Source organism: Octopus sinensis, linkage group LG20 (genome assembly GCF_006345805.1).
Source record: "Octopus sinensis linkage group LG20, ASM634580v1, whole genome shotgun sequence".
In the NCBI taxonomy this organism is placed as follows: Eukaryota; Metazoa; Mollusca; class Cephalopoda; order Octopoda; family Octopodidae; genus Octopus; species Octopus sinensis.
Genome location: NC_043016.1, coordinates 31,541,028 through 31,566,264, shown reverse-complemented (window position 1 = coordinate 31,566,264; position 25,237 = coordinate 31,541,028). Strand labels below are relative to the sequence as shown.

Here is a 25,237-nt window from a genome sequence, read left to right as displayed (position 1 = left end):
AAATGTCAAAAGATTTTATTTTCAATTAATGGTAATAAAACATTTAAGATAAATTTTGAAAATTTAGCATAGTTGAAAACCATCTAGCTTTTTTATTAATTGTATGTTAATAGGACACTGGTAAAGAATTTTAGATTGAACAAGCAGCATCATGTCTCCCATTTTACTCACATAGCCCATGATCAGCAATCTGATGGAAGAAAGAACATCTTCCTATTTTTCAATTTTTATAATGAAACATTCGTTAAGAAAGATACAACTTTCGGGGAAAACGTGTGTGTTTGTGATGTGTGTATGTGTGTGTGTGTGTGTGTTTGTGACCAAGCCAATACATGTGTTAACATTCACCAATAAGTGCACAGCATCTGCTGGTAGCGATGCAGCAGCCATGAGTGAGTGTGCGTGTGGGTAAGTGAAAGCAAGCACACACTGGATTTTGCTAATGTCTTTTGTTTTGTTTTGTTTTTTTCTTAAAAAAATCATTCATTTTGGAAGGGGAGTTTAGACTTAACAAACCCTGAATGGTACTATTAATTCTTCTTTATGATTGACTTGAATATGATTGTAAGCATCACAGGCTTGGTCAGCTGCTTTTTTAATCTGAAATATAACAGAAATACAATTTATTAATATATCTTTTATATACGACAGCTTATTTTAAAGGGTGTCTAAGGGACTGAAGGAGCAAAAATAAAAGATTAAAATTCCTGTTCTTTCTAAGAGCACAACTGATGCATTCCCAACTGGAAATAGAGTTAGTCTACAAACTTACTGTCATCCTACATTACTTGTATCATAACATTAGAAATAATTTCTTCTGATGAACCCATTTTTTGAAGTGAACACAATGTAGATTATCTAATCTAATATATAAAATATAGATGTGTGTGTATTTGCTTTACATGCAAAAATGGTTTCACCAATTGCTTCCATACTTGTGATGCATGAATAATTTGACCTCTTTATGTAATTTTTTAATAAAAAATAAAAAATACCGCTTTATATTTATGTTGATTCACTTCTTTAAAAACGTTTCTAAATGTCAACTTCACTCTCTATTTTAATGTTTTCATTTCAAGTTTTTAATTCACTATTTGCAAACAACTATGATAAATTACTGAAAGAAATATTTACTAAGTTCACAAATTTAAACATTACGTACAAGTGCTTTATCACCTTCCTAATAAGAATAAGATTACTTTATTCACTTATGTTCTCAAGCATTAATAATTGTTTTATATTGAGCAAGTAGTACAAAGTTAATTTTTACAAGAAAGATTGGAATAAATTCAAGTAATCCTGATATGGCATGTTTTCCAAGTAAGTACAGGTACTGGAATATGCCCTTATTGTCAGTATAAGTAAAATTCAATAAATGCAAATGATAATAGCAGCAGAGCCTAGTTCTATAGTAAGTACCTAAAATAAAATCTTCTTACTGAAAACAAGGCCAACTTTTGGAAGGAAACCAATCTTATAGCTAAAAGATAGGAACCATGATGGGCTAGATAAATGAAAAGAAGCAACAATATTGGTAAATTAGTAAAAAAGAAAAATTATTCTTACCAATAAAAGATCTGTAGAAGGCAAAGGCTGTGACGACAAAATTACTTGTGGATTATTTGTACTGTTTGGTAACTGTGTTTTATACGTTCGGATTCGACCAGAGCCATTTAAAGCGCTATTTAATTTGTCACTGAAAATGGAACAAAAAAATTAAAATTTACATAGGCTACTTAATTCTTGGACAGTTTCAAAATTAGTTGATACAATGCAATCTCTATAGCATTATTAGACTCGAGCGTGAGCACCATTTGAGCTTGATCGTTACCAACTTCGCTTCACTGGTTCATGTGCCGGTGGCATGTGTAAAAAGATTCGAGCGAGGTCATTGTCAGTACCGCCTGATTGGTCCCCGTGCCGGTGGCACATAAAAAGCACCCACTACACTCTCAGAGTGGTTGGTGTTAGGAAGGGCATCCAGCTGTAGAAACTCTGCCAGATCAAGATTGGAGACTGGTGCAGCTATCTGGTTTGCCAGCCCTCAGTCAAAATCGTCCAACCCATGCTAGCATAGAAAGCAGACGTTAAACAAACGAATGATGATACATGCATACATGAACACACACCTGTTTCTGTCCTCTTTCTTGCACCTCTCACTCTTTCTCCCTCCATTTGGCTTCTCTCTCTCTCTCACTGGGTATAGCAAGACCTCTATAGCAAGACACCTGTTTCTGCCTCTCTGTCACACTCTAACCTTCAATCCTCTTACAAAAGTCCCCCTGCCCCACTCATAGTTCCTTGTCTTGTGAGCTGCTTGGTGACCCTGCCAGTGCTGGTGCCACATAAAAAGCATCCAGTCCACATTGTGAAGTGGTTGGCATTTAGAGGAGCATCCAGCTGTAGAAACCTTGCCAAAACTGACCTTGCCTGTGCTGGTGCCATGTAAAAAGCACTGAGTCTACTCTGCAGAGTGATTGGTGTTAGGAAGGGCATCCAGCCATAGAAACCATGCCAAAAACAGACACAGTAGCCTGGGGTAGTTTTTCTACCTGGCCAATTCTTGTGAACCATCTTACCCATGTATGCATGGAAGACGGATGTTAAACGATGATGATGGTTCTATGCAACTAAAAATACTTAGGTAAAAAATATTTGAAGTGAAATTATTCCCTAAAAAATTTCACTTTATCTCAGATTCCTGAAACACTTACTCCAAGGTATTTCATGACAGCTAAAATAAGACTGCACTCTGATAACAAGATAACTTGTTCAAGAAGCTCAATGATAGCTGATAATAATGATCAGAAGTTATCATAAAAGTGATTATACTCTTCGTTATAAAATTCTATAGCATTAATTTACATGTTTAGTTACCATGAAAAGTTCATTTTATATTGACTAATTAGATATTTTTTCATCATCATCATCATTTAGCGTCCGTTTTCCATGCTGGCATGGGTTGGACGGTTTAACTGGGGTCTGTGAAGCCGGAAGGCTTCATCAGGCCCAGTCAGATTTGGCAGTGTTTCTACGGCTGGATGCCCTTCCTAACGCCTACCACTCCGCGAGTGTAGTGGGTGTTTTTTAATTATTATTTTGTTTTATTTTACTTGTTTCAAACATTAGACTGTGGTGGCCATGCGCCACTTTCGAGATATCTTATAGTTGAATGAATCGACACCAATACTTATGTTTAAACCTAATACTTATTTTATCAGTGACTTTTGTCGAACTGCTAAGTTATGGGGATGTAAACACACCAACACTGGTTGTCCAACAATGGGTGGGGATGGGAGTGGACAAGCACACACACACATACATACAAAAGGGTTCTTTTGTTTTCCATCAACCAAATCCACTCAAAAGGCTTTGGTAGAACACACTTGCCCATGGTACCATACAGTGAGAATGAACTCTGAACCATGTGGTTGGGAAGCAAGCTTCTTACCACACAGTTACACCTGTGCTTTAGTTAGTAACTTTTGACATGTAATTTTAGTAATAATAGCTAATTTGACACATCATTCATCTACTGATTTCTCTCTCTATCTCTCAGTAACATGCAACACAACTGATAACAATTCTTCCAAAGGTGAATTTGAAGATGTTTTTTTTCTCTTGGGATATCAAAAACACTGAGAGAAAATGTTTTAAATTTATTTAGTGCAACACAGACATTAGTATTTCTGATGCCAGTGATAGAGAAAATGAAACTGGCGAGGAAGGATATAGGTAAACAAATGGGGCAATAGATACTAAGCAACAGATATTAACAAATTTTCAGGACCTATGTGAAATTTGAACCGGGAGATATGGCAGAAATATTTTTTTTTACTAAAAATGTTTTTTAGAAAAATATATTTGTTTTCCAATTAAATTTATCACCGCAATTTATTGAGCAGTGAAGTCGTCATACTATTAGCCAGCTGGTATGGAAATGGAAAGGTGAACTGGCAGAAATGTTAGCACGCCGGGCGAAAAATGCTTTGCAGTATTTCATCTGCTGTTACGTTCTGAGTTCAAATTCCGCCGAGGTCGATTTTACCTTTCATCCTTGCGGGGTCGATAAATTAAGCACCAGTTACGCACTGGGGTCGATGTAATCGACTTAATCCATTCATCTGCCATTGCTTGTCCCCTCTATGTTTAGCCCCTTGTGGGTAGTAAAGAAATAGGTATGGAAATGGAAAATTAAAATATTATCCATATGATAAACAACATGAACCGTTCATTATTTCATAGTACTAAGGTGGTGAACTGTTCTGAGCTCAAATTCTGCCGAGGTCGACTTTGCCATTCATCCTTTCGGGGTTGATAAATTAAGTACCAGTTATGCACTGGGGTCAATGTAATCGACAATCCTTTTGTCTGTCCTTGTTTGTCCCCTCCATGTTTAGCTGCTTGTGGGCAATAAAGAAATAAGAAACGTTAGCATGTTAGGCAATATGCTTAGCAATATTTCATCTGTCTTTAAATTCGGAGTTCAAATTCCACTGAGGTTGGCTTTGCCTTTCATCCTTTCAGGGTCAATAAATTAAGTACCAGCTGCATACTGGGGTCGATATAATCGACTGGCCCCCTCCCCCAAAATTTCAGGCTTGTGCCTAGAGTTGAAAAGATTATTTCAAAGTACTTAAAGATGGTATACTGGTATGATTGTTAGCACACTGGACAAAATGTTTAACATTTTGTCTGTATATTCCGTGTTCAAATTTCACCTTTCATCCTTTTGGTGTTGATATAAGTATCAATTGACCACTAGGGTATATGTTATTGATTTGCCTCCTCCCACAAATTTCAGGCCTTATGCCTATAATAAAAGGGTTAACTGGTAGTGCTTAGCACAGACTGTTTTCATGGATAATTTTCCAGATATTTATGTGACATAAACGTTTAGTTGTTTTGCTTTTAAGATAAAAAGTTCCTTGCTTGTTATATTCATATTTTATTATGCTGTTACATTTTTTCCACTGTTTATCTGTTGCTTGCATAGCAAAATTTCATAATATATTTTTAAAAATTTAATATTAAATATTGAAGTGAATAACATTTTAATTACTACATCTTAAATAACATGTATTTTGCATTTATTCTTGAAAATCTTATTAGAAATTGATAAAACTGAAGTATAGGGAAATGTTTACTTCTGAGAGATGTATTGTCAGCAAAAGTGTTAAAACCTTTTTTGATCACAAGTGAGAAAACTGCATAAGTTATTATTCAAGCAGACTTTAAGCTCTTGGGCTTAAAAGCCGAAGAAAGTAAACAAAGTAATAATACATGTTTTTATATCTCCTTGGGTAGAAAGAGCAGGACTGAACTGACCAAGTCTCTAGTTTTCTTAGATGTTAGTCAGAGAAAGACTATCCACCAGCTGTCAACAAAGATTATAGCTTATAGCTATTCATAATTATAATCAACTTATTAGCTATAATTACATTCACAGTCTTTGTGGATAATTTGACTTTAGCTGAGTCCTAGTTACTATTTGCTACAAACAACTATAAGCTATTAATCTCTATCTGTTGATAGAAGATGGATAATTCTTTTTCTGATGAAGGTGTAAGAATAGAAACCAGTTAGATTCTCCCTTTTTCTGCACACAGTAAAATAAAATCTGAGTGTAACTACCTTGTTCACTTCTCATAGCAATGTTAAAATAATATGTTTATCCAAAGAAAGGCACACTTTATATTTCAAATTATCCAAAATATTCCATGTAGTTCATTATATATAAATTACCTGCATATGACCTCATAAACTTTAACAGATATGTGAACATGGCACAAAAAGAATTTAATAATCTTTCCTATCTTCTGTTTGTCTATTCATATTCAATTAGTCCTCAACCCTTGATTTTCATTATATTTTCTCCTTCACCCAATGCCAGTCTATAACCGTCCCTTACTCTCACCTTACTCTTGCAACCCCTCCCCATCTTTACTTCCTGCTCTTCTGGCACCCACCTAATTTTATGTGTTCTCCCAGCACCACCCTGGTTACTTCCCATCAACTCATCTACAATGTGCAAAGTCATGTAGCACCTCCACAACAAGAAACCTGTTCTCTCCTGGCCCCTTCTTTCATACCTTAGTTCCATTCAACCTAAGGGGATCTAAGTTTCTGAGGTGCATAGTGACCTCACTAATGCTGGTGTCACAAAAAACAAACCCATAGAAACACTAGATAACAATGCAGGCCTTGATTTCTTTGGATCCAGTCTAACCATCCAACTCGTACAAGCATGGAAGATGGACATCAAAAGCTGATGATAGCGATAACATACAAACATATGTAAAGCATCAAACACTTATACAAACCTTCAAAGTCGTTAATCTATTAGGATTCAGACTAAGAGATTGCTATTTTTTGGTTTTGAAACTTTTGCATAAAAGCTAAATGCCTTTTGTATACATACAATATCTTTTATAATAATCCTCAAACCAGCTAAATATCATGAATACAATAGATTCCTCAACATACATACCTGTACAATTTAGCTTTGTCATGATATTCATTGTGTTCCATGCTTTGTGGTTCCATAGCAGCAACGTCAATGATGTTCCTGGAGAAGAAGAACAGGTTAAATAGAACAATAATGATATCAAATTGTTTCAAATTCATAAATTCTTCAAAATTTCTTAAGATTTCCTTTTAATTATTCAGCAACTTGTTACATGGTGAAAGAAATTCACCGAGAAAGACTGAAAAATGAAATAGTTACCTTGCAGTTGTCTGGAGTATCCTACCTAGTTTTGATTGCTCGTCAACTTTATCTGAATGCTCCCCACATTCAGTTAAAAAACTGAAAGAGAGAAAAAAAGTTAAGTTTATAACAACTTCTAATTAGAGTGTGTAATAAGCAAACATATTGTGGCTTATGCCAAGGGTGTAATCAGTCCACTTATGCGTGTCTTTCCTTCATTGGACACTAAACTCTGCTTGCAAAGACCTGTTGAGGCAAGTGAAATCAAAATCGAAATCAAACTTGGTGACTGGCATACGTTGCTAGTGGAGCGCTAAGAATACCATACGAGTGAGATCGTTGCCAGAGTAACAAGCTGGCCTCCGTGCCGATGGCATGTTAAAAACACTATTCGAGCATGATCGTTACCTGCATTGCCTTACTAGCACTTGTGCTGGTGGCACGTAAAAAAAAAAAATTCGAGCGAGGTTGTTGCCAATGTCACTGGACTGGCTCCTGTGCAGGTGGAACATAAAAAGCACCATTTGAGCGTGGCTGTTGCCAGTACCACCTAACTGGCCCTTGTGCCGGTGGCACGTAAATGCACCCACTACACTCTAGGAGTGGTTGGCATTAGGAAGGGCATCCAGCAGTAGGAACTCTGCCAGATCAGTCAAATCGTCCAACCCATGCCAGCATGGAAAGCGGACATTAAACGATGACGATGATGATTACAGGAATTTGTCAAAATAAATATGTATCTCCACAATACAAGTCTGAGTAAATACTGACTTCTTCAATTGTTGATGCACCAAAATAGCATAACTAGTTGATCAATGGCTGGTGAATAGAATTTCATGGATAGAAACTGTGTAGGAACCTCTGTGTGTGTGTGTGTGTGTGTGTGTGTGTATTTTGTGTCTCTCTTACCCCATAATGTAATACTTCAACAAAAGAGATCAATAAAATAATCACAGATGGTGATATAATGAATTACACCTCAGGAAGCAGTGGCCACAATTCAATGATTGAAATTGGTGAAAGTGTAAAGAGAAAGTGAAAACGAAAGGATTGCTGGTTTTGAAATAGATATTTATTGGAAAAGGCCAACTTGATATATATGCAATGAATTTCATTTCTGTCAGTGTTTAAGGTGAACCATTGATTGCAATAAAGCTTCTTTTCATAAAAATTAACAAGTACACCAGTTATATTAGCAACCTATGTTGCTATTAAAATAATAGATAGAATTAAATATTATTGTCTGTTTATATAAATGTATTCGTATTGTAAATGCCAGCAAGACAGAATGCTTTTTAACAGAGAATCAACCTAACAAATTCATACAGGCACATATAGATATCTAGTTAAGAAGTTTGCTTTGTGGCAGTATTTATAACCACACTCAGTACTAACCCTTTCAAATACTGCTAAAGCAGAAAGGGTGAAATGAATAACACCACTCCAGGAAACAAGTAAAGATTGATTCTACTACCTTTGATATTCACCCACCACCATTACCACAACTGCCACCACTGCTGCTGTCTTCTTCTTCCAATCAGGACTCACGCCATTAGCCACAAAGAATAATCTCTAATTCGAGCCTACTCTAAGCTACTAAGAATGCGTGTGGCAACTTGAAGATCCACCCACCACACGCGATAGACTGGCGGTTGCACAGGCGCGAATGCTACATTGGTATTCTCATTCCATAAACGGTAGCATTTTAACGGGTGGAGAGCTGAACCATCCTGGGGTACAGAGGATTCGCAATCTAGACTAGGGTCTGAAAGTTTACCATACCATAGTGGGTTACACCATGGTTCTTCTGCTTTGTGGCAGAAGTAGGAAGAAAGAGTGAGAGAAAGTTGTGGTGAAAGAGTACAGCAGGGTTCAACCCCCACCCCCAGAGCCTCGTGGAGCTTAGGTGTTTTTGCTCAATAAACACTCACAATGCCCAGTCTGGGAATCAAAACCATGTTCTTATCACCGCGAGTCCGCTGCCCTAACCACTGGGCCATTGCGCCTCCACTCTGCTGCTGTTGCCACTGTGAAACAATTGCTGAAACTCAGGTCATTTTATTTGGTACAAATGATCAACTTCAGTATTTAACCTTTTAGCATTTAAACCAGCCATATATGGCCAAAATATTCTACCTGTTTTATGTTCAAACCAACCTGATCTGGCCTCTCACACCTATCTTACAATGTCATTTCAAAAATAAGCAATCATGTCATTGAAATTTCAAAACTACAAGATAATGCATGACGTAAAAGTGCCCGTGTGGTGCCAAGCAAAAAGTGCCTGTGCAGTGTCACATAAAAGCACCTTGCACACTCCATAAAGTGGTAGGCATTAGTAAGGGCACCCAGCCGTAGAAACCATGCCAAATCGAACTGGAGTCTGGTGCAGCCCCACCAGCTTGCCAGTTCTGGTCACATCATCCAACCCATGCCAGTACGGAAAATAGACATTAAATGGGGATGATGATTAATGTGAATAAATAAGGATTACATTTGACAGAATAATCTGAATGCGAAAGAGTTAAAGTACAAGTTTAAGCATACCCACTTTTATTGCAAAAGTGCTGGTTGCTAACCTTCATCCAATGTATATCATAAGGCACTTGGATTGGAAGCAACAATAATAATTTCATAGCATTCAGTAGTATTCTAAGGTATGGATCTCTATTACTTTCCACATTGTTGATGAGCAACAAGAAAATTCAATAACCAGATTGCCACGTCAGACTGTTGAGTAATCGTCATCAGAGTAGTTGTCAGTATACCCAAAGTTTGCTGGGCCATATTCATCAACAAATCAATATTGCATTAACCACTTACGCTATTAGCCACAAAGAACAATCTCTAATTCAAGCCCACTCCAAGCTAAGAATGCATGTGGCAACTTGAAGATACAGCCACCACATACTGGTAAACCAGTATGAAACAGTGTGAATTCAATTGAGTATTTTGTTACCAACTAAGTGGGGAGTCAGGTAAAACAGTTTAACTATGGTTCATATTTACATATTTATTGTCAGAATTAAACTTTTGAAACTGTCCAGAGAGTCCTGAAAGTTAAATAGTCTTTCATGAAGAAAGTACCTACTGCATGGAGCAATTCTCTTAACATGGCCATTTTTCTAGTGGCTTATTTGAAAGAAAGGCAATTGCTTGTTCTCCATAAAAATTCCATTCAGGTATTTTACTTGATTGTCTCCAGAAAGAAGACAGAATTGTTCTTAAGAGAGACAACATTGTTCATAAGAAAAGAAAGAAAGAAAGAAAAGTACAAATGTAGAGATATAAACTGGGATCCTTAGGCTGATTGAAGCTGATGTACTAAACATGATGATGATAATTTAAAGACAGATAATTTCTGAAGCAGCTCTCAAATCTGACATGCAACTACAAAGAAAATTCATCTTTAATCACAAACGAGGAATTAGATAGGTAACTGCTGAGGATATTTGAATCAACACTTGAATGGTTGTATAAAATTGATAGGTTTGGCATGGTAGAATCAAGGTTCAATTCAAAGAATGCAATGCTTTCATTGCAAGTTTTTTTGTTTTGTTTTTTAGGCATCTTCAAAAAAAAAAAAAAATGACTCATCCAACATGGTGCTATTATCAAGTCGCTCTAGGATAATACAAAGGCAAACAGAATAAAAAAAGAAATCTATGATTCCAGAAGATGGTAAAAATAGATGTACAATCACTTAGAAAGGCAACAAGGGTAGTGAATGAGAAACATTGGATTTTAATCATCCACATTCTCATTGTCTACTGTGAGAATAATCTAGTTGACAATACACAAGAGGGTTTTCCTGTATTACAAAGACTTACTATATGCTTAAGTATGTGTGGGTTTTTGCAACAACAGAGGATTATAAGTCAACTGAATGATGATTCTGTAAGAGAAGGCAAAGGTTAAGAGTAGTAATAGAAACAAAAACAAGTTTTTATTTCTCTAACTACGAGTTATTTTGACAAAAAAATACAGGACAGCAGAAAAGGTCAGATTAAGAAGTGACATAGTCGGGTTGTTTAGTGGTGAGGTGGTGTGGTTTAAGAAGGTGAAACTAGAGGTGGTGCTTCAACATTTTTCTGATCTCACTAGTTTTATACTGTTTTATTTATAATGGGATGCATTATTTTAGAAGCGGGTGACAGAGATCAATTGAGTGGTGAAAACAATTGAAGCAAGATTAAAGGAGACATTTACAGGAGCATTTACAGCCTACAGAAAGCAAGTAAGGTGAGGTGGACTTATGAGCTGATAAATGTCTGTTAATGAAATCAAGAGGGTGAAAGATGGACCAAACAATATTTGTGAGAGGGAGAACAGTGGGTAGCTATGATAGTACATTGAATAGAGGAGTAAATACTGAATTTGTAAAAGAAGTAGAAAGATGGATAAGAATTGGACATTACTGTATGATGGAGAGAAAAAGTGAAAACAGCCTTGCTACCTTTGAGGAAGGAAGCTCAGCCAATGAAAAACTATCAGATCAGGGTTGGCCTTTAAGAAGTTAAATCATCTATAATATGTCATACAAATGGTAATACAACAGACATTTGGGGAAGACATGTGAGCATGGAGACAGATGACAAAAGCAGCTATGATTGTTGACCTAAAGTTAGCTTATCTACAGCTCCATGTGGCCAAAAAACTGTGGAAGTGCCAACTGGTAAACTACAAAAATAGAACACATCATCTGATTAGAGTGGAGTTTGGGCTGAGCTTTGCACCAAAGATAAGGGCAGTCATCCTCAAGATAAATGAAAGAGAAAGGTGAAAAGGATAAGAAAAAATACAAGTTCCTACACTGAAGGCATTCTGATAAACGAAATAGATGACTGTGGAAGAGGTAAAAAACTATGGAATGACTGCAAGGCCATTCAAATCATTAAAAAAGAAGTAGAAATGGGGCTTAGGACAAGAACAAAATGGAACTGCAGGTGAGTAATGAGTTAAGTAAGCAGGAGTTGTTTTCTGTATGCAGGAGATTAGTTGAGCATTATCCTATTACTCGTTGGCTTCGTGTCATATGAAGCTGTATCAAGAGAATGGTCAAAATGGAGCCGGTTGAGCCAACTAGGTACATAAGAGAATGGTCAAAATGGAACCGGTTGAGCCAACTAGGTAAATAAGAGAATGGTCAACATAGTGACAATAGGGCAGAAGTACTCACAGGGGTGAAGAAGTCCTGGCTAAAGATGCCAGTGGATTCCAAGAATGAGGTCACAGCCATGTGCTGTGTAGGGGAAATTATCTGGTGGAATTGCATGGTATTCATCAAATGAGAATAGATAGAGTCCCTATTCCTGGTCAGGAAGATGAACCCTATTCCATTAAGAAGGCCATTAATAAAATGATTAGAGTACAACAGGTGTTAATCATTGTTACACCAAATGTGAAGAGAGAAATTCAGGTCAGAAATAACAGAAAAAGGCATGGCTGTGTGGTAAGAAGCTTGCTTCCCAATCACATGGTCCCAGATTCAGTCCCAATGCGTGGCACCTTGGGCAAGTGTCTTCTGCTATAGCCCAGGACCTTTCAAAGCACTGTGAGTGGATTTGGTAGGCTGAAACTGAAAGAAGCCCATCATAACTTAGTAGTTTGGCAAAAGACACCAACCGAATAATTACAAGGCTTTAAAAAAAAAAGTCTGTGGTCAACTTGTTCAATTAAAACCCTTCAAGGCGGCACTCCAGCATGGCTGCAGTCAAATGACAAACAAGTAAAATAAAAAATTGATATGTATTATTGAAAAGGTCTGTACTTAACAGTGGTTGATTGCAACATGGACAGATAACTAACTATATGGAGGTGAATCAGATCAGTGAAACAGGGACCTGAATCACAGCAGTGTTGAATGAAGTGTTTTTGTAGAGAAAGGTGCATCAGACAAAGTGTTGGTGGTCAAAAGAACTCTATTTAGATCAGAAGTACAGAAGGAAATACAGAATAAGAAGCATGTCAAAAGTTATTTCAGACCTGTTTATGGGCCAAGCAGAAATAGTCTTGTGGAAAGGCACTACAGATCAATTAAAACCATCGTTGAAAGGTGGGGTACATCTTGCTGCTCAATGTGGTCTCTGGTATATGTGGCTCAGGTGTGGAGAACAGAAATCTGCAGCAGAAGGGCATCCAGCTGTAGAAACCATGCCAAATCAGACTGGACCCTGGTGCAGCTTCCCAGCTTGCTGCTCTGGCCAAACCATTCAATCCATGCCAGCATAGACAGTGGACATTAAGTAATGATGATGATGATGAAAAGGCATTCACATATAAAGCAGGCATTCACAAGCTGTACCAGCATCCTATGAAGAAGAGTGGGTGCCCACATATGTCCAAATTGGGGAAAGGTACAGTTAAGTCACTTAGTGATTGTTGTACAATGCAATGGGCAAAGGGAATTAATGTGGGGACCTCAATGTGCAGGTAGAGAGAGTTCCTCAACGCAACCTAGACATATACATAGTTTGTTGGATAACAATGCAAAAAATGAAAGACAAAGGGGGATGGATCAACTGAAATCCTGTAATAACCACAAAAGAGGTTTCACCTTGTTAGTCATGCCATGAAAACAAACTGTAAAGAAGAATGAGTTCTGTTAGCACTGTTGTTAAGTAAAAACAATCTTTTATTTAAGATCAGGTGGGAGTGGGTGTAAGGTAAATCAGACACGAAGGAGGATAGAATGGCTGAAAAAGCAAACATTTTTATCTCTTCTTACTACAGTTGATAGGACATGTGTGAAAGGGTACCCTGTTATTTGCAAGATTTGTTATAAGTTTTAAGTGTCTGTGGATTTTCACAGGAGTAAAGGACCAGGACCATCAATTGCATGAGGATTTTTGCAACAGAAGAGGACCAAGTATGCAAGGTTTTAACTTCTCTTGGGCATTACACAACAAAGGCATTTGTCGTTCCATGTTGAGTCTCTTAGGAACTGAAATAAAATGAACCAAGTTCTCATCATGCTCCTCAAGAGTTTTGCCAACAACCTTAACATTGATGAACTAGGCATCAGCACTTTTGCTATTATTGTCAGAAATTATACTATTTATCACTCTTTACCATGAGACATTTGGGCTGAAAGTAACAATAATGATAAACTCTTCATCAAAAAAGAAGCTTGAGTTACCTTAGAAATATTTAAAAGATTTTCCAAGATATTACAACAGCCTTAAACAATGCATGCATCAGATCTTGAAATAACCCTTAACACCAGCATCTTGCACAGATTCTAACAAGCTTGCCTTACTAGGTCAACAAAATCAAACAGATTCAAAATGCGATAAATACATCATACACTGTAATCTCATATGAACAGTCTCTCCTCTTCGTGGGAGACCTACCAACAAAGTTCATGGTACATTACAATGCTGAAATACTGATCCTTTGCAATAACAGTAAGAATTTCGGAAAACCTTTGATCAAGATGCCCTACTTCTTTCGTAACCCATCCAAATTGAGAAATACTTAAATGGTGTCACTGTACAGTAACATGTGACAGAAAGAAGGAAAAACATTGCAAAACAGTTGAGTTTCAAACATAAAATGTATAAGCAAAATTCGTATCCTATAGCAAAAAGAAAACTCTATGATATTTAGAAAAGAGATCACAAACTCCCTCATATGCTTAAATACTGTCATTTTATGATATTTATAACTCCAGTGGGTCACTATCCTTAAAAAGCTTCACCTCAGGTATACATTACTTCAAAATATGAAATTGTTTAAAAGATTTCAAAGCTAAATGTCATGATGAGGTGTTGCTTGATTAGATCATTCTACAAGAGCCATTCATTTTAGTTGTTTAGTAGCTTGACATTTGTGACAGACATGGGATAATGCTGAATTCTGAGAAATTTATGAAGTGAAGACATGGAATTTACAATAAATAGTTATCAGCCATTATGAAACACAACATTAACTTATCTTAAGACGTATTTGCTCATAACAGATACATGCTTATGGTTTAGCTTCATTGATCATATATTCTGTACATTCAGTATGACTCATAGAATGTCACTATTCTGCTAATTGCTAAAACCAGGAACATTTAAATGGCACAGCATTTACAGTACTTTGTTCAAATAAACAAAAACTGCTATTGTGAATATTACTGAAGATGGCCTGAGAATCAATGGCAGCAACCCAAAAAAAAAAAAAAAAAAAAAATCAGCTTGCTTGGCCACTAATTGGTCAAAAAGTTAAAGTAAAAAAGGTATTGGATTCTAGCTACTTCAAAAGAATTGAAACTGTTTCGTATCAAAAGGATTAAAGAAAATCATTAAGATATTAATTCTGGATAATCTTTATCCCATCCGTTATGAATCATGCCATTAGATGCTGGGTAGAAACGGAAAAAAAACTAAACTAATATTGACTAATAATTTGGTAAATATTGTTTCCCACTTTGTTGTCCACCTTTATTAATACTAACAAGAATAAGATTACAAGCAATCCTGGCTGACACTGAAAGATGCATCATGGCCACTGCAGTGTTTTCCTCAACTACATTTGACATATCTGTAGAATAAAGTTGCAGTCATCATGTACCATACGCTTTTGTAGCATATTGATGACAACAGCAACAGAAGTTGACCTCAGCAGAAATTGACCTAATATTGAGAGGGAGAGAAGAGAGAGAGGGGAGAGAGAGGGTGCAGGATGTCTTATAAATACATTTGTTACTTTTAGCATTCAGGTTAGATTTAAGAAATGAAGCATATATCATCAACTTATCAGAAGCCTTTCATCACAGCAACTATCAAACTGAAACAAATGTCGACATACTTGATCACAAATAACACAATATGGAACAGACATAACAAAATTGATTTATTTCAGCTTCAGTATTGAAGTACACTGGAGGAATAGTGAAGCTCTGCATAGGAGAAGTGGTGAAACCCTTACCAACAATGTATACTTTTGGCAGACCAACACAATATTTCATTCTAATATCATCAGGTAAATAACATTTGCATAAAACTTGGCAAGAAACTCTAAATGCCTGTGAGGAGGCTCTCAATAACTAACATATAAAGATGCAGAGCATACTAAAAAAAAAAAGCTTCAACAACATGATACAAATAATAATCTATGACTTCAAAACCTTATCCTCTGAACTGAGAGGATAAGGTTTTATCCCCTTATCCTCTGAACTGAGACAAAACAGATCAGAAAATCCAAGTACAGTCATACAATTAATGAGCAACTGAAGTAAATGGTTCAGATAGAATTACTATCATTATCATCATTTAACGTCTGTTGTCCATGCTAGCATGAGTTGGATGGTTTGACTAGGCTGGCATGCTGGAAGGCATCAAGTCTGATTTGGCATGGTTTTCTACGGCTGGACGCCTTTCCTAATGCCAACCACTCCAAGAGTGTAATGACACAGGTGCCATTTGCATGACACTGGTATCTGCCACGACTGTGATTTTGCTTGGCTTGATGGGTCTTCTCAAGCACGACATGATGCCAAAGGCCTTGACCATTGCCTCCGTGAGGCCCAACACTCAGAAGGAACTCAGCCACTTTACCTCTGTGAGGCCTGCTCGAAAGGAACCAGCCACCTTACCTCCATGAAGCCCAATGCTCGAAAGGACCTCAGCCACTTTGCCTCCATCAGGCACAATGCTTGAAAGGTTCTCAGCCACTTTGCCTCCATCAGGCCCAATGCTCGAAAGGACCTCAGCCACTTTGCCTCCATCAGGCACAATACTCAACAGGAACTCAGCCACTATGCCTCCACATAACAGAAAATTTCTGGAGAAATACATACCCATGTAAATGACACTATAGCTTTCATTACTTATAGCATTTCTGACGAGCATTAAACAAAGCATCCAAGTCAAAATTCTAATCATTCCACTCAATCAACAACAATGTCCCACTAGTAAATTTGTGTTATGGTAGATACTTAATTACCAAACTAAGCTAACATTAATACAACCAGAGACATCAAATCAAAGCAACAAGCCAATAACATAAAAACTAAAAGCTTCAGAACAGGAGTGTTATTAAAAAGTCCTTTGTATAAGCTTTTGAGAAGGAGTAATGGTGGTTTAGGAAGAATTGAGAAAGATCTTAAAAGAAGCCATTGTAATTTAAATAAGAAAAAGTGTTCCAACAGAGAATTAAAGGTTGTTGCAACTAACCAAATCCATATTAAATTCTGTAAAATCCTCAAAGTGTCTGAAATCTCAGTTTTTATTTCAATCACGAAACCACTCTTTTAAAAGATCATAAATAAATTCTTTGAAATTCCAAATAGCATTTATAATTCACCTTATCAGCACCTCAACAGTATTAAATAAATTCATTAGTTGTGCTATTGAAAAATATACTTTTCAAAATCTCAAGATGAACTCCTTAATGTTGCTTTGTGCAAACAAGTACATAATTAGACACAAGTGTGTCAGTACAAACATACTGATTTTATGCACGTAAACAAAAATCAGGAATTTTGGCACAAACAAAAACTGCATGCATTTTCTATCAGTACCAAGTAAAGCAGGTGAATCATCTTCAGCAGTTGGTTCACCAGTTTTCTAGAACAGTTCAAACTAGTTTCGTTACAGATGCTAACAAACATGAACCAATATACTTACTTACTTAAAAGTTAAATTTTACTACACTGTTTTTTTTCTTTGTAGTACAGAACTAACAAGCAAAATTCTAACTTTACCAAAACAGTTTTTGTAAGATTAACCCTTTAGCATTCACATTACTCTGTCAAATGTAATAATTATTTATTCATGTTGTTTTAAATTAATTGTGCATTATCTAGTAGTTTTGAAATTTCAACGATGTGATCGTTTATTTTTAGAATGACATTGAAAGGTAAGTGCAAGAAGCTGGATCTGGCCAGTTTGAACATAAAATGGGTAGAATATTTTAGCCAGATATGGCCAGTTTAAATGCTAAAGTGTTAACCATTTAACAATCAGTTTATTCAGTCAAGCATAACGCTTCTTTATTCAAATTGGTCAGAATTAATAATGCATTATCTCACTGCTTCTAGATTTCAATCATGTGATAATATATTTTTAGAATATTACATGGTAGATGTGAGAGGCCAGATCTGGTTAGTTTGAGCATAAAACATGTAGAATATTTGGGTCTGATATGGCTGATTTAACATTTTAGCATTTAAACCAGCCATATCCAGCCCACATATTCTACATGTTTTATGCTCAAACTAACCAGATCTGGCCTCTCACATCTGCTCTAGAATGTCATATTAAAAATATACAACACATCATCAAAATCTCAAAGTTATGCGATAATACATGATTATTTCAAAACAATATGAATAAATAAGCATTACAATTGATAGAGCAAAGGGTTAATTTACAAACATTGCTTTAAGTTATTATATATCAAATACTTTATTCTGTGAATTCTCTGCTAAAACAGAAAAAAAATATCACAGGAATAGGTATGGCTGTGCGATTAAGAAGTTCATTTTGCCACCATATGATGTCTGATACCAAAGTACTTTGAGCATCTTTAATCCCAGGTTGTCCAATGCCTTGTGAGTGGAATTTGAGAGACACAGAAAAACTATGTGGAAGCTTGTCACATTATATGCAAACACTCATAAGATATATAAACTCTGCATTTTGCATTAATGGAAGTATGTAAGTTATTTATTATTAAATATAATATAATTTATTTATATTTTTTTTTTTTTTTAGGTTTCAAAGCAATTTGTCATGATATTAGAATTATCATCATTGTTGTTTCATGTCTGTTTTCCATGCTGGCATAGGTTAAAATTTTATCAGACTATTTCTCTGTCATTTATTGACTTATATATATATACATATATATATATGTGTGTATGTATGTGTGTGATCATCATCATTTAACATCCATTGTCTATGCTGACATGGGTTGGATGGTTTGAGTGGGCTGGCAAGCTGGAAGGCTGCACCAGACTCCAGTCTGATTTGGCATGGTTTCGACGGCTGGATGCCAACCACTCTGAGAGTGAAAATGGGTGCTTTTACATGACACCAGTATCTGCCACAACTATGATTTTACTTGGCTTGTGAGTGTTAAGACAGTGTGGAGGGTTGAGCAGTAGATGTAGTCCTACCCTACATTTAACATGAGTTGGTAAAGTGGTGTATGAAGGAGGTTTATGAAGATATATAAAGTGGTGTATGAAGGGAAGATATGAAGGAGGTTGGTAAAGAGAGAGTCAGAGTGAAGAAAACAGAGATGAGGGAGGATAAGGAGGAGATGCAGTGCTACCCAACATTATTTATGGGTATGTAGAGTGGTGCAGAAGACAGCTAGATGTTGATTGAGAGACTGGGAGTGAATGCTCAATGTGACATCTTCAAGACAGCATGGATGATAAGAGTCAGGGAGGGTAGGTAAAGGTTGCTAAAGTTCAATTTCTTCTGACTCTAGCATCATGATTTGGATAGAATGTGGGCTAGCAGGATAAAGGTTGTGGAGGTATCTTATACCTCAGTATGAACAAATCAAGTACTTTACTTCCTGTTATAGGCATCATGGCATGGTGAGTAGAGAAGAAAGTACAGAAGTTAGGAGAAAAAAATGGTTATTTAGTGTGAGGGTGCAAAATGGACAAAAAGTGGGTAGGGGTACACTCACAAGAAATCACAATGCACTAAGCTTGTGCAGATGTCTCCTGCACTTCTGCAGTACTACATACATATTGCTAATTGACATTCTTCAGCCATCTCCTTTGTCAGATGTAACATCATGAGATCAATTTTACCCACTTTATCCCAAGTCTTCCTAGGTCTCCCTCCCTGACAGGTCCCATTTACATTGAACACTCAGCCCTTGCTTATGCAGCTATCATCTTCCATTTGCTCTTCATGCTCACACCAGCACAGCATCCCCTGTTGTGCACTTCATCTAATTTCTATTAAACCCACTTTATATCAATTTTCATTTGTACTTTGTCATTCATGCACACTAACATGACACATCCAGTAAAGCATATTCACCTCATTTCTTTCAAACCTTCACAGGTTTTCCACTCTCAAGGCCAACATCTTCCTGCCACATAGCGGCACACTTCCCAAACAAGCTTCATATATTCAATCAGCTCTTGATCTTGAGTGGGTAACGCTCTTTGTTACCAATAAAGGAAATAATACTTCTTTGAACTTTATCCAACTGTTCTTATTCTAGCTACTACAGTTTCAGAACATCCATTTCCATTGCTAATTTGATCACCTCCATAACAAAAGCTATCAACAACTTCTAAGGAGTCACTTGGAGGATTTGATACAATCTATTTCCTGATCACTCTTACAGCACCTGATGTATCAGGAATCAACTTTCTTTGTTAATCTACCTTTAATCCTTCTATACCTTGCATATATGTGTGTATATATCTATCTGTCTGTCTGTATATTATATATCCTTTTATACTATAGGCACAAAGCCTGAAATTTTGGGAGAGGCTTCCAGTTGATTAAATTGACCCCAGTATGCAACTGGTACTTAATTTATTGATTCTGAAAGGATGAAAGGCAAAGTCGGCCTTTTTGGAATTTGAACTCAGAACATAAAGACAGGTGAAATACTGCTAAGCATTTCACCCTGCATGCTAACATTTCTGCCAGCTTTCCATGCTGGTATGGATTGGACGATTTGACAGAGGTTGGTTAGGCAGAAGACTGCAGCAGGCTTCACTGTCTGTTACAGACATATCTTTTATCTTTTACTTGCTTCAATCATTAGACTGCGACCTTGCTGGGACACCACCTTGGAGAATTTAGTTGAGTGAATCAACGCCAATACTTATTCTATCGATCTCTTTTATCAAACTGCTAAGTTACAGGGACGTGAACAAACCAACACCAGTTGTCAAAAGGTAGTGGAAGACAGACAAACAAAAACAAAAAGACCCTCACAAATAAATGTGTTTCTTTCAGTTTCTCTCTACTTGATTTCTATTACTTGATTGTTTACTTTTTAAAACAACATTGTAGGATAGATGTGAGAGGCCAGATCTGGCCAACTTGAACATAAGACAGTGAGAATATTTTGCCCAGATATAGTTGGTTTAAATGCTAAAAGGTTAAACCAGTTAAAACTCTGCATTGTGTTTAAATCATATCTTATGTCCTGCAATGTAGCAGTTTGATGTACTGTTAGGTTTGATTTGATCAACTTGGTGTCCCAGCATGGTTGCAGTCTATAGGAATAATACTATTCTATTATTTCCTTAGGAATATCATCAATGCAAGTTCAAACCTCAAGAGAAAACTCCCATTATAACCCATACTTCTCCATGCAAGTTGTCTTGTTTCTTTTGAATGCAGTGTAGACCGTTTGTCACTGAGTTCAACAGTTCAATATACAAGAACATTATTCTATTATTGGATAGACTGTAGTTCATAAGTAGAATTTTTAGAACATTGACTACTTTCCAATTCATTTCAGCCAGACAATTTTCTTTTTTACGGAATGATTTTTCAACTGACACTAATTCATGTACTCAACCATCCTATTTATATTCTGATCCCTGTCCCTTTTGAGTATGCTCGGCACTTTGCCATGATCTCTATCCTGCTGTCTCCCACTCTCTCTCTTTCACTTCCCTCAGGTTGGGTAACCATGTATCTCCTTTGTGGTAGCCCACCTGTTTCTGTCCTCATTCCTGATCACTCTCTCGCTTGCTCTGGCCAGGTAACATTGTACCTCCTCTACAGCAAGACACCTGTTTCTATCTCTCTGTCTCACTATAAACTTTCATCATCTGACACAATATCACCTCATCCAATGTCCCTTCCGTTCTCAAAATATTTTTGTTTTGCAAGTTACTTGGTGACTGTCAGTGCAGGTGCCACTTAAAAACCATCCAATCCACACTGGAAGGGCACCCAGCTGTAAAAACTTAGCCCAAACTGACTTCACTTGTGCTTATGCTATGTAAAAAGCACTAAGTCCACTCTGCTGGGTGGGAGGTGTTAGGAAGGGCATCAAGCTGTAAAAATCCAGCCAAAACAGTCACAGAAATCTGGTGCAGGCTTTTACCTGACTGGCAAAGTGTCCCATCCATGCCAGCATGGAAGGCAGGTGTTAAATGATAATGATGACTAATTCATGTACTGTGTTTTAATTTCATTTCAATTAATTTCACAACAGTTGCTGAGTCAAGGTTAAGTAATTAATGAAATGTCATTTGGTGGTTGTGACAGTGAATCTGCTATACAGACATTCAAAACCATGTCCTGAGAAAGGCCACTTAATTGAATGATACAAAATCATTCACTTATACAATCCAACCTCTGGCCCGTAGGCATGTTATTTCCTCTCTCTTTCTACTGCTACTACTGCGATCTCTATTAGTTTCCCTATAGAGTAATTAGTCATTAGATCAGCTGAATTACCTGCTCATTTTATTAGCATGTTAAGTGAAGCCGAACATTCAACATATACCATTAATGTAATCCTCAGACAGAATCATCATGACATGCCGATCCTTTCAATTATAGGTTCAATCCGTCCAACTGCCTTCCACAGAGTTTCGCCAGTTTCATTTCACAAGGCTTAAATTGACCCAAGGCAATGACAACAGACATTTACCAAGAAGTGATACATTGGAATCAAAATCTAGAACTTTGTAATAGCAAAGAAAACTTCTTAACTATTTAGCCCCAAACATATTCATTGTCATTTTCTTAACATAAAACATCTTAAACCTGTATAGTACATCACAACTAATAGTTTGTATTATTATCAACCCCAGAATTTGATTGGCTTGAGAGAATAAATGAAAAGCAAAGTTGTTTTTTCTCCTCCCAGGAAATAATAGGAGTTAATGCCAGTCAAAAGCTGAAGTTGAATATACCAATTTCACTTTTCCCAAAAAGTGTGGATTTGTGCTAATGTTAAACATCATCTTTATTGTAATTTCAATTATTATTATGGTTCAGTAACCGCCCATATCTTGTTTCTAATATGAAATAGAAATGATAGAATATATATATATATATATATATATATATATATATATATATATATATATATATATATATATATATATATACATATATATATATTTATGAGCAAAACAAGCCAGGGTGCTAATGGATTTATAACATGGGGGATTTGGATGAAGAAGGTTAAGGCCCTAAGGACAACACCCGAAACAATGGTATATGAGCATCTAAACGGCATAATCTTTGTAGATATGCTTTTTAATTTTTTGTACGTTTCCTCGCATACTGTTATTTTCTATTATTTTGGTGCCTTCCGGCAGTTGAACTGGGACTTCAGCTCTCATTTCTAAATTCTGATGCTCACTGCATCCTTAAGGTTTCGTGCTAATTTTATATATGTATATATATTTTCTATAATTTCTATTTCATATTAGAACCGCTATTTATGTGTGTATATATATATATATATATATACTTTATTTTAAGCAGCAGAAAATTCAACAAAATCTGTTACTCTGAGTTTCTTGTTGCCGTTCATCAGACAGTTTTTGCTAGCAAAAACTGTCTGATGAACGGCAACGAGAAACTCAGAGTAACAGATTTTGTTGAATTTTCTGCTGCTTAAAATAAAGCATATTACTCTACCACTGGTATTTGAGTACTCTTTTTTCCACCTTGTTTCACATTTATGTGTTTACTCCGGTATATATATATATATATATATGGCAGTTAGCAGTCCATGAGTCAGAAGAAAAAAACACACACTAATAGAGAACATACTACTCAACAATATAAGAGTGTGTGTGTATGTAAAGCTCAAAAAGTGCAGTAAAAAAGATACAAACCTTCCAGTATGAAGACTCGGGCTGTCAACATTGGCAGGATCCTGGAGCAAACCGTCGTTTTCATCTGGTCCACTATACTGCAAGTAAATGAAGAGAATAAAGTGGATTAACGCGAGCATATACTCTAAGCATTTATAATTAATTTACATAAAGCGGAATGTATTAATTGTTAATTGGTTAAAAAGTAGCAAAACCCATCTGTCAATGTTTATATTTTTGGGGGAAAAAAGTGGGCGTGCATGCTTATGACAATAAATTAAGTGTCATCGATATTGAAACGAAGTTAAATCGGTTTCTTAATCACATTTAACTAACAATTCCCATATTTGCATACGTGTTTCTTCACTTATCTTTAAACACCGGATCTTTTATTTTGCATACTTATCAAATATTTAAATTCTCCATAATGCATGTTAAACCGAACGTAACTTGTTCACCGGAACTCAACACGAGTAATGTTTCTCAAATAATAATAATAATAATAATAATAATAATAAATAAAATAAATAAATGAAGAAAATATGAAATTTGTCAACCTTCGGACTCAAAAATCACTAATTATTTTGTAACACGTTTCGATTTCTGTGTATAATAATTCATGCGCACATTTTACTAAATATAAAAATCAGTCTAAAATACACCAGAAACTGATAATGTATATGTTCAGCAATACAGATACACTTGAAGAAATTCAAAACTACTCAGATGAAATAAACCAAAGCTTGTAAAATTTTATCAACTTTATTTTTAAAAAAATGACGGAGAAATAATAATTTATATATTAACACACATTCACACGTGTGTGTGTGCGCGTGAGTGCGTAAATAGGAATTTATAATTAAAATATACAGAAAAAACATACATATAACATGAGCACATCATAAGATTCAGCGAGTGCAAAAGAAAAACAATAATAGTAAGAGAAAAGGCAAAACAGCACTTCAATCCAAGAATTCTATAATAGGGTCGATGACGACGACGGCGAGTAACTTAATTAGAAGTGAAATTTTCTGAATTTATTGTTAATGTGAAGAGAGAAGAAAACCTAAACGGCAAGATTGGTTAATATCTCTCACAAAAAGCGCATTAAAACTAGTTGCAAATTTATGTCATAACTAAACACTGGTAAAATTAACACGAAATAGAAACAAACCTTGTCTTTATCCTGCTTTTTACTAAAGCAGCAACCCATATCTTTTTAGTTGTTTGTTTTCTTTCCCTTCTCTGAATCAAGTTGATTTATTTTTCCTTCCTTTTCTATATTTTTTTTAATTCTGCGGGTTCGGAGATAGTTAAAAAAAAAAAAAGTCGGCTTCCTAAAAACGCACTTCGTAGAAGAGACGAAGAGACGAACGAAGTACGACAACTATCACATGATAATTACGGCAGATATTTCCTTCGAAATGTAAAGATACGAAAAATTGAGACGACCAAAGAAAGATCTCTCAACTCAACTATTTCTTTTATATATATATATTTCTGTATATGTATATTATAGAAATTTTAAAAAAATATCGTAATTGCTATAACAAATGACAAAATAGAGGTAACTATAAATCTCGTCAAACGATGAAATTAAATCCAAGAAATCGGCGACAGAGGATATATACGTAAATATATGTATGTATATATATACACACACATATGTATGTATGTATGCAAATATATGTATTTATATACACACACATATATATATGTATGTATGTATATCTTCTTAGTTTTCATCGAGTTAAACC

General features: G+C 35.9%; 1 protein-coding gene across 2 annotated transcripts; it reads right to left on the bottom strand.

The window, feature by feature from the left end:
* On the bottom strand, window positions 1–25,037 carry LOC115222638 (ragulator complex protein LAMTOR1). Of its 2 annotated transcripts, none has more exons than XM_036511608.1 (6): window positions 24,655–25,037; window positions 23,498–23,578; window positions 6,728–6,808; window positions 6,491–6,568; window positions 1,567–1,696; window positions 1–600 (listed from the first exon to the last, which is right to left on the bottom strand). In XM_036511608.1, the coding sequence occupies exons 2-6, from the start codon at window positions 23,563–23,565 to the stop codon at window positions 508–510; spliced, it is 450 nt and encodes a 149-aa protein (XP_036367501.1). In that variant the 5' UTR covers window positions 23,566–23,578; window positions 24,655–25,037; the 3' UTR covers window positions 1–507. The 2 variants fall into 2 exon arrangements, with proteins under 2 accessions (XP_036367501.1, XP_029648812.1); XM_029792952.2 differs by having other exon boundaries at window positions 23,502–23,578; window positions 24,655–25,023.
* Between the last annotated feature and the right edge of the window lie 200 nt (window positions 25,038–25,237).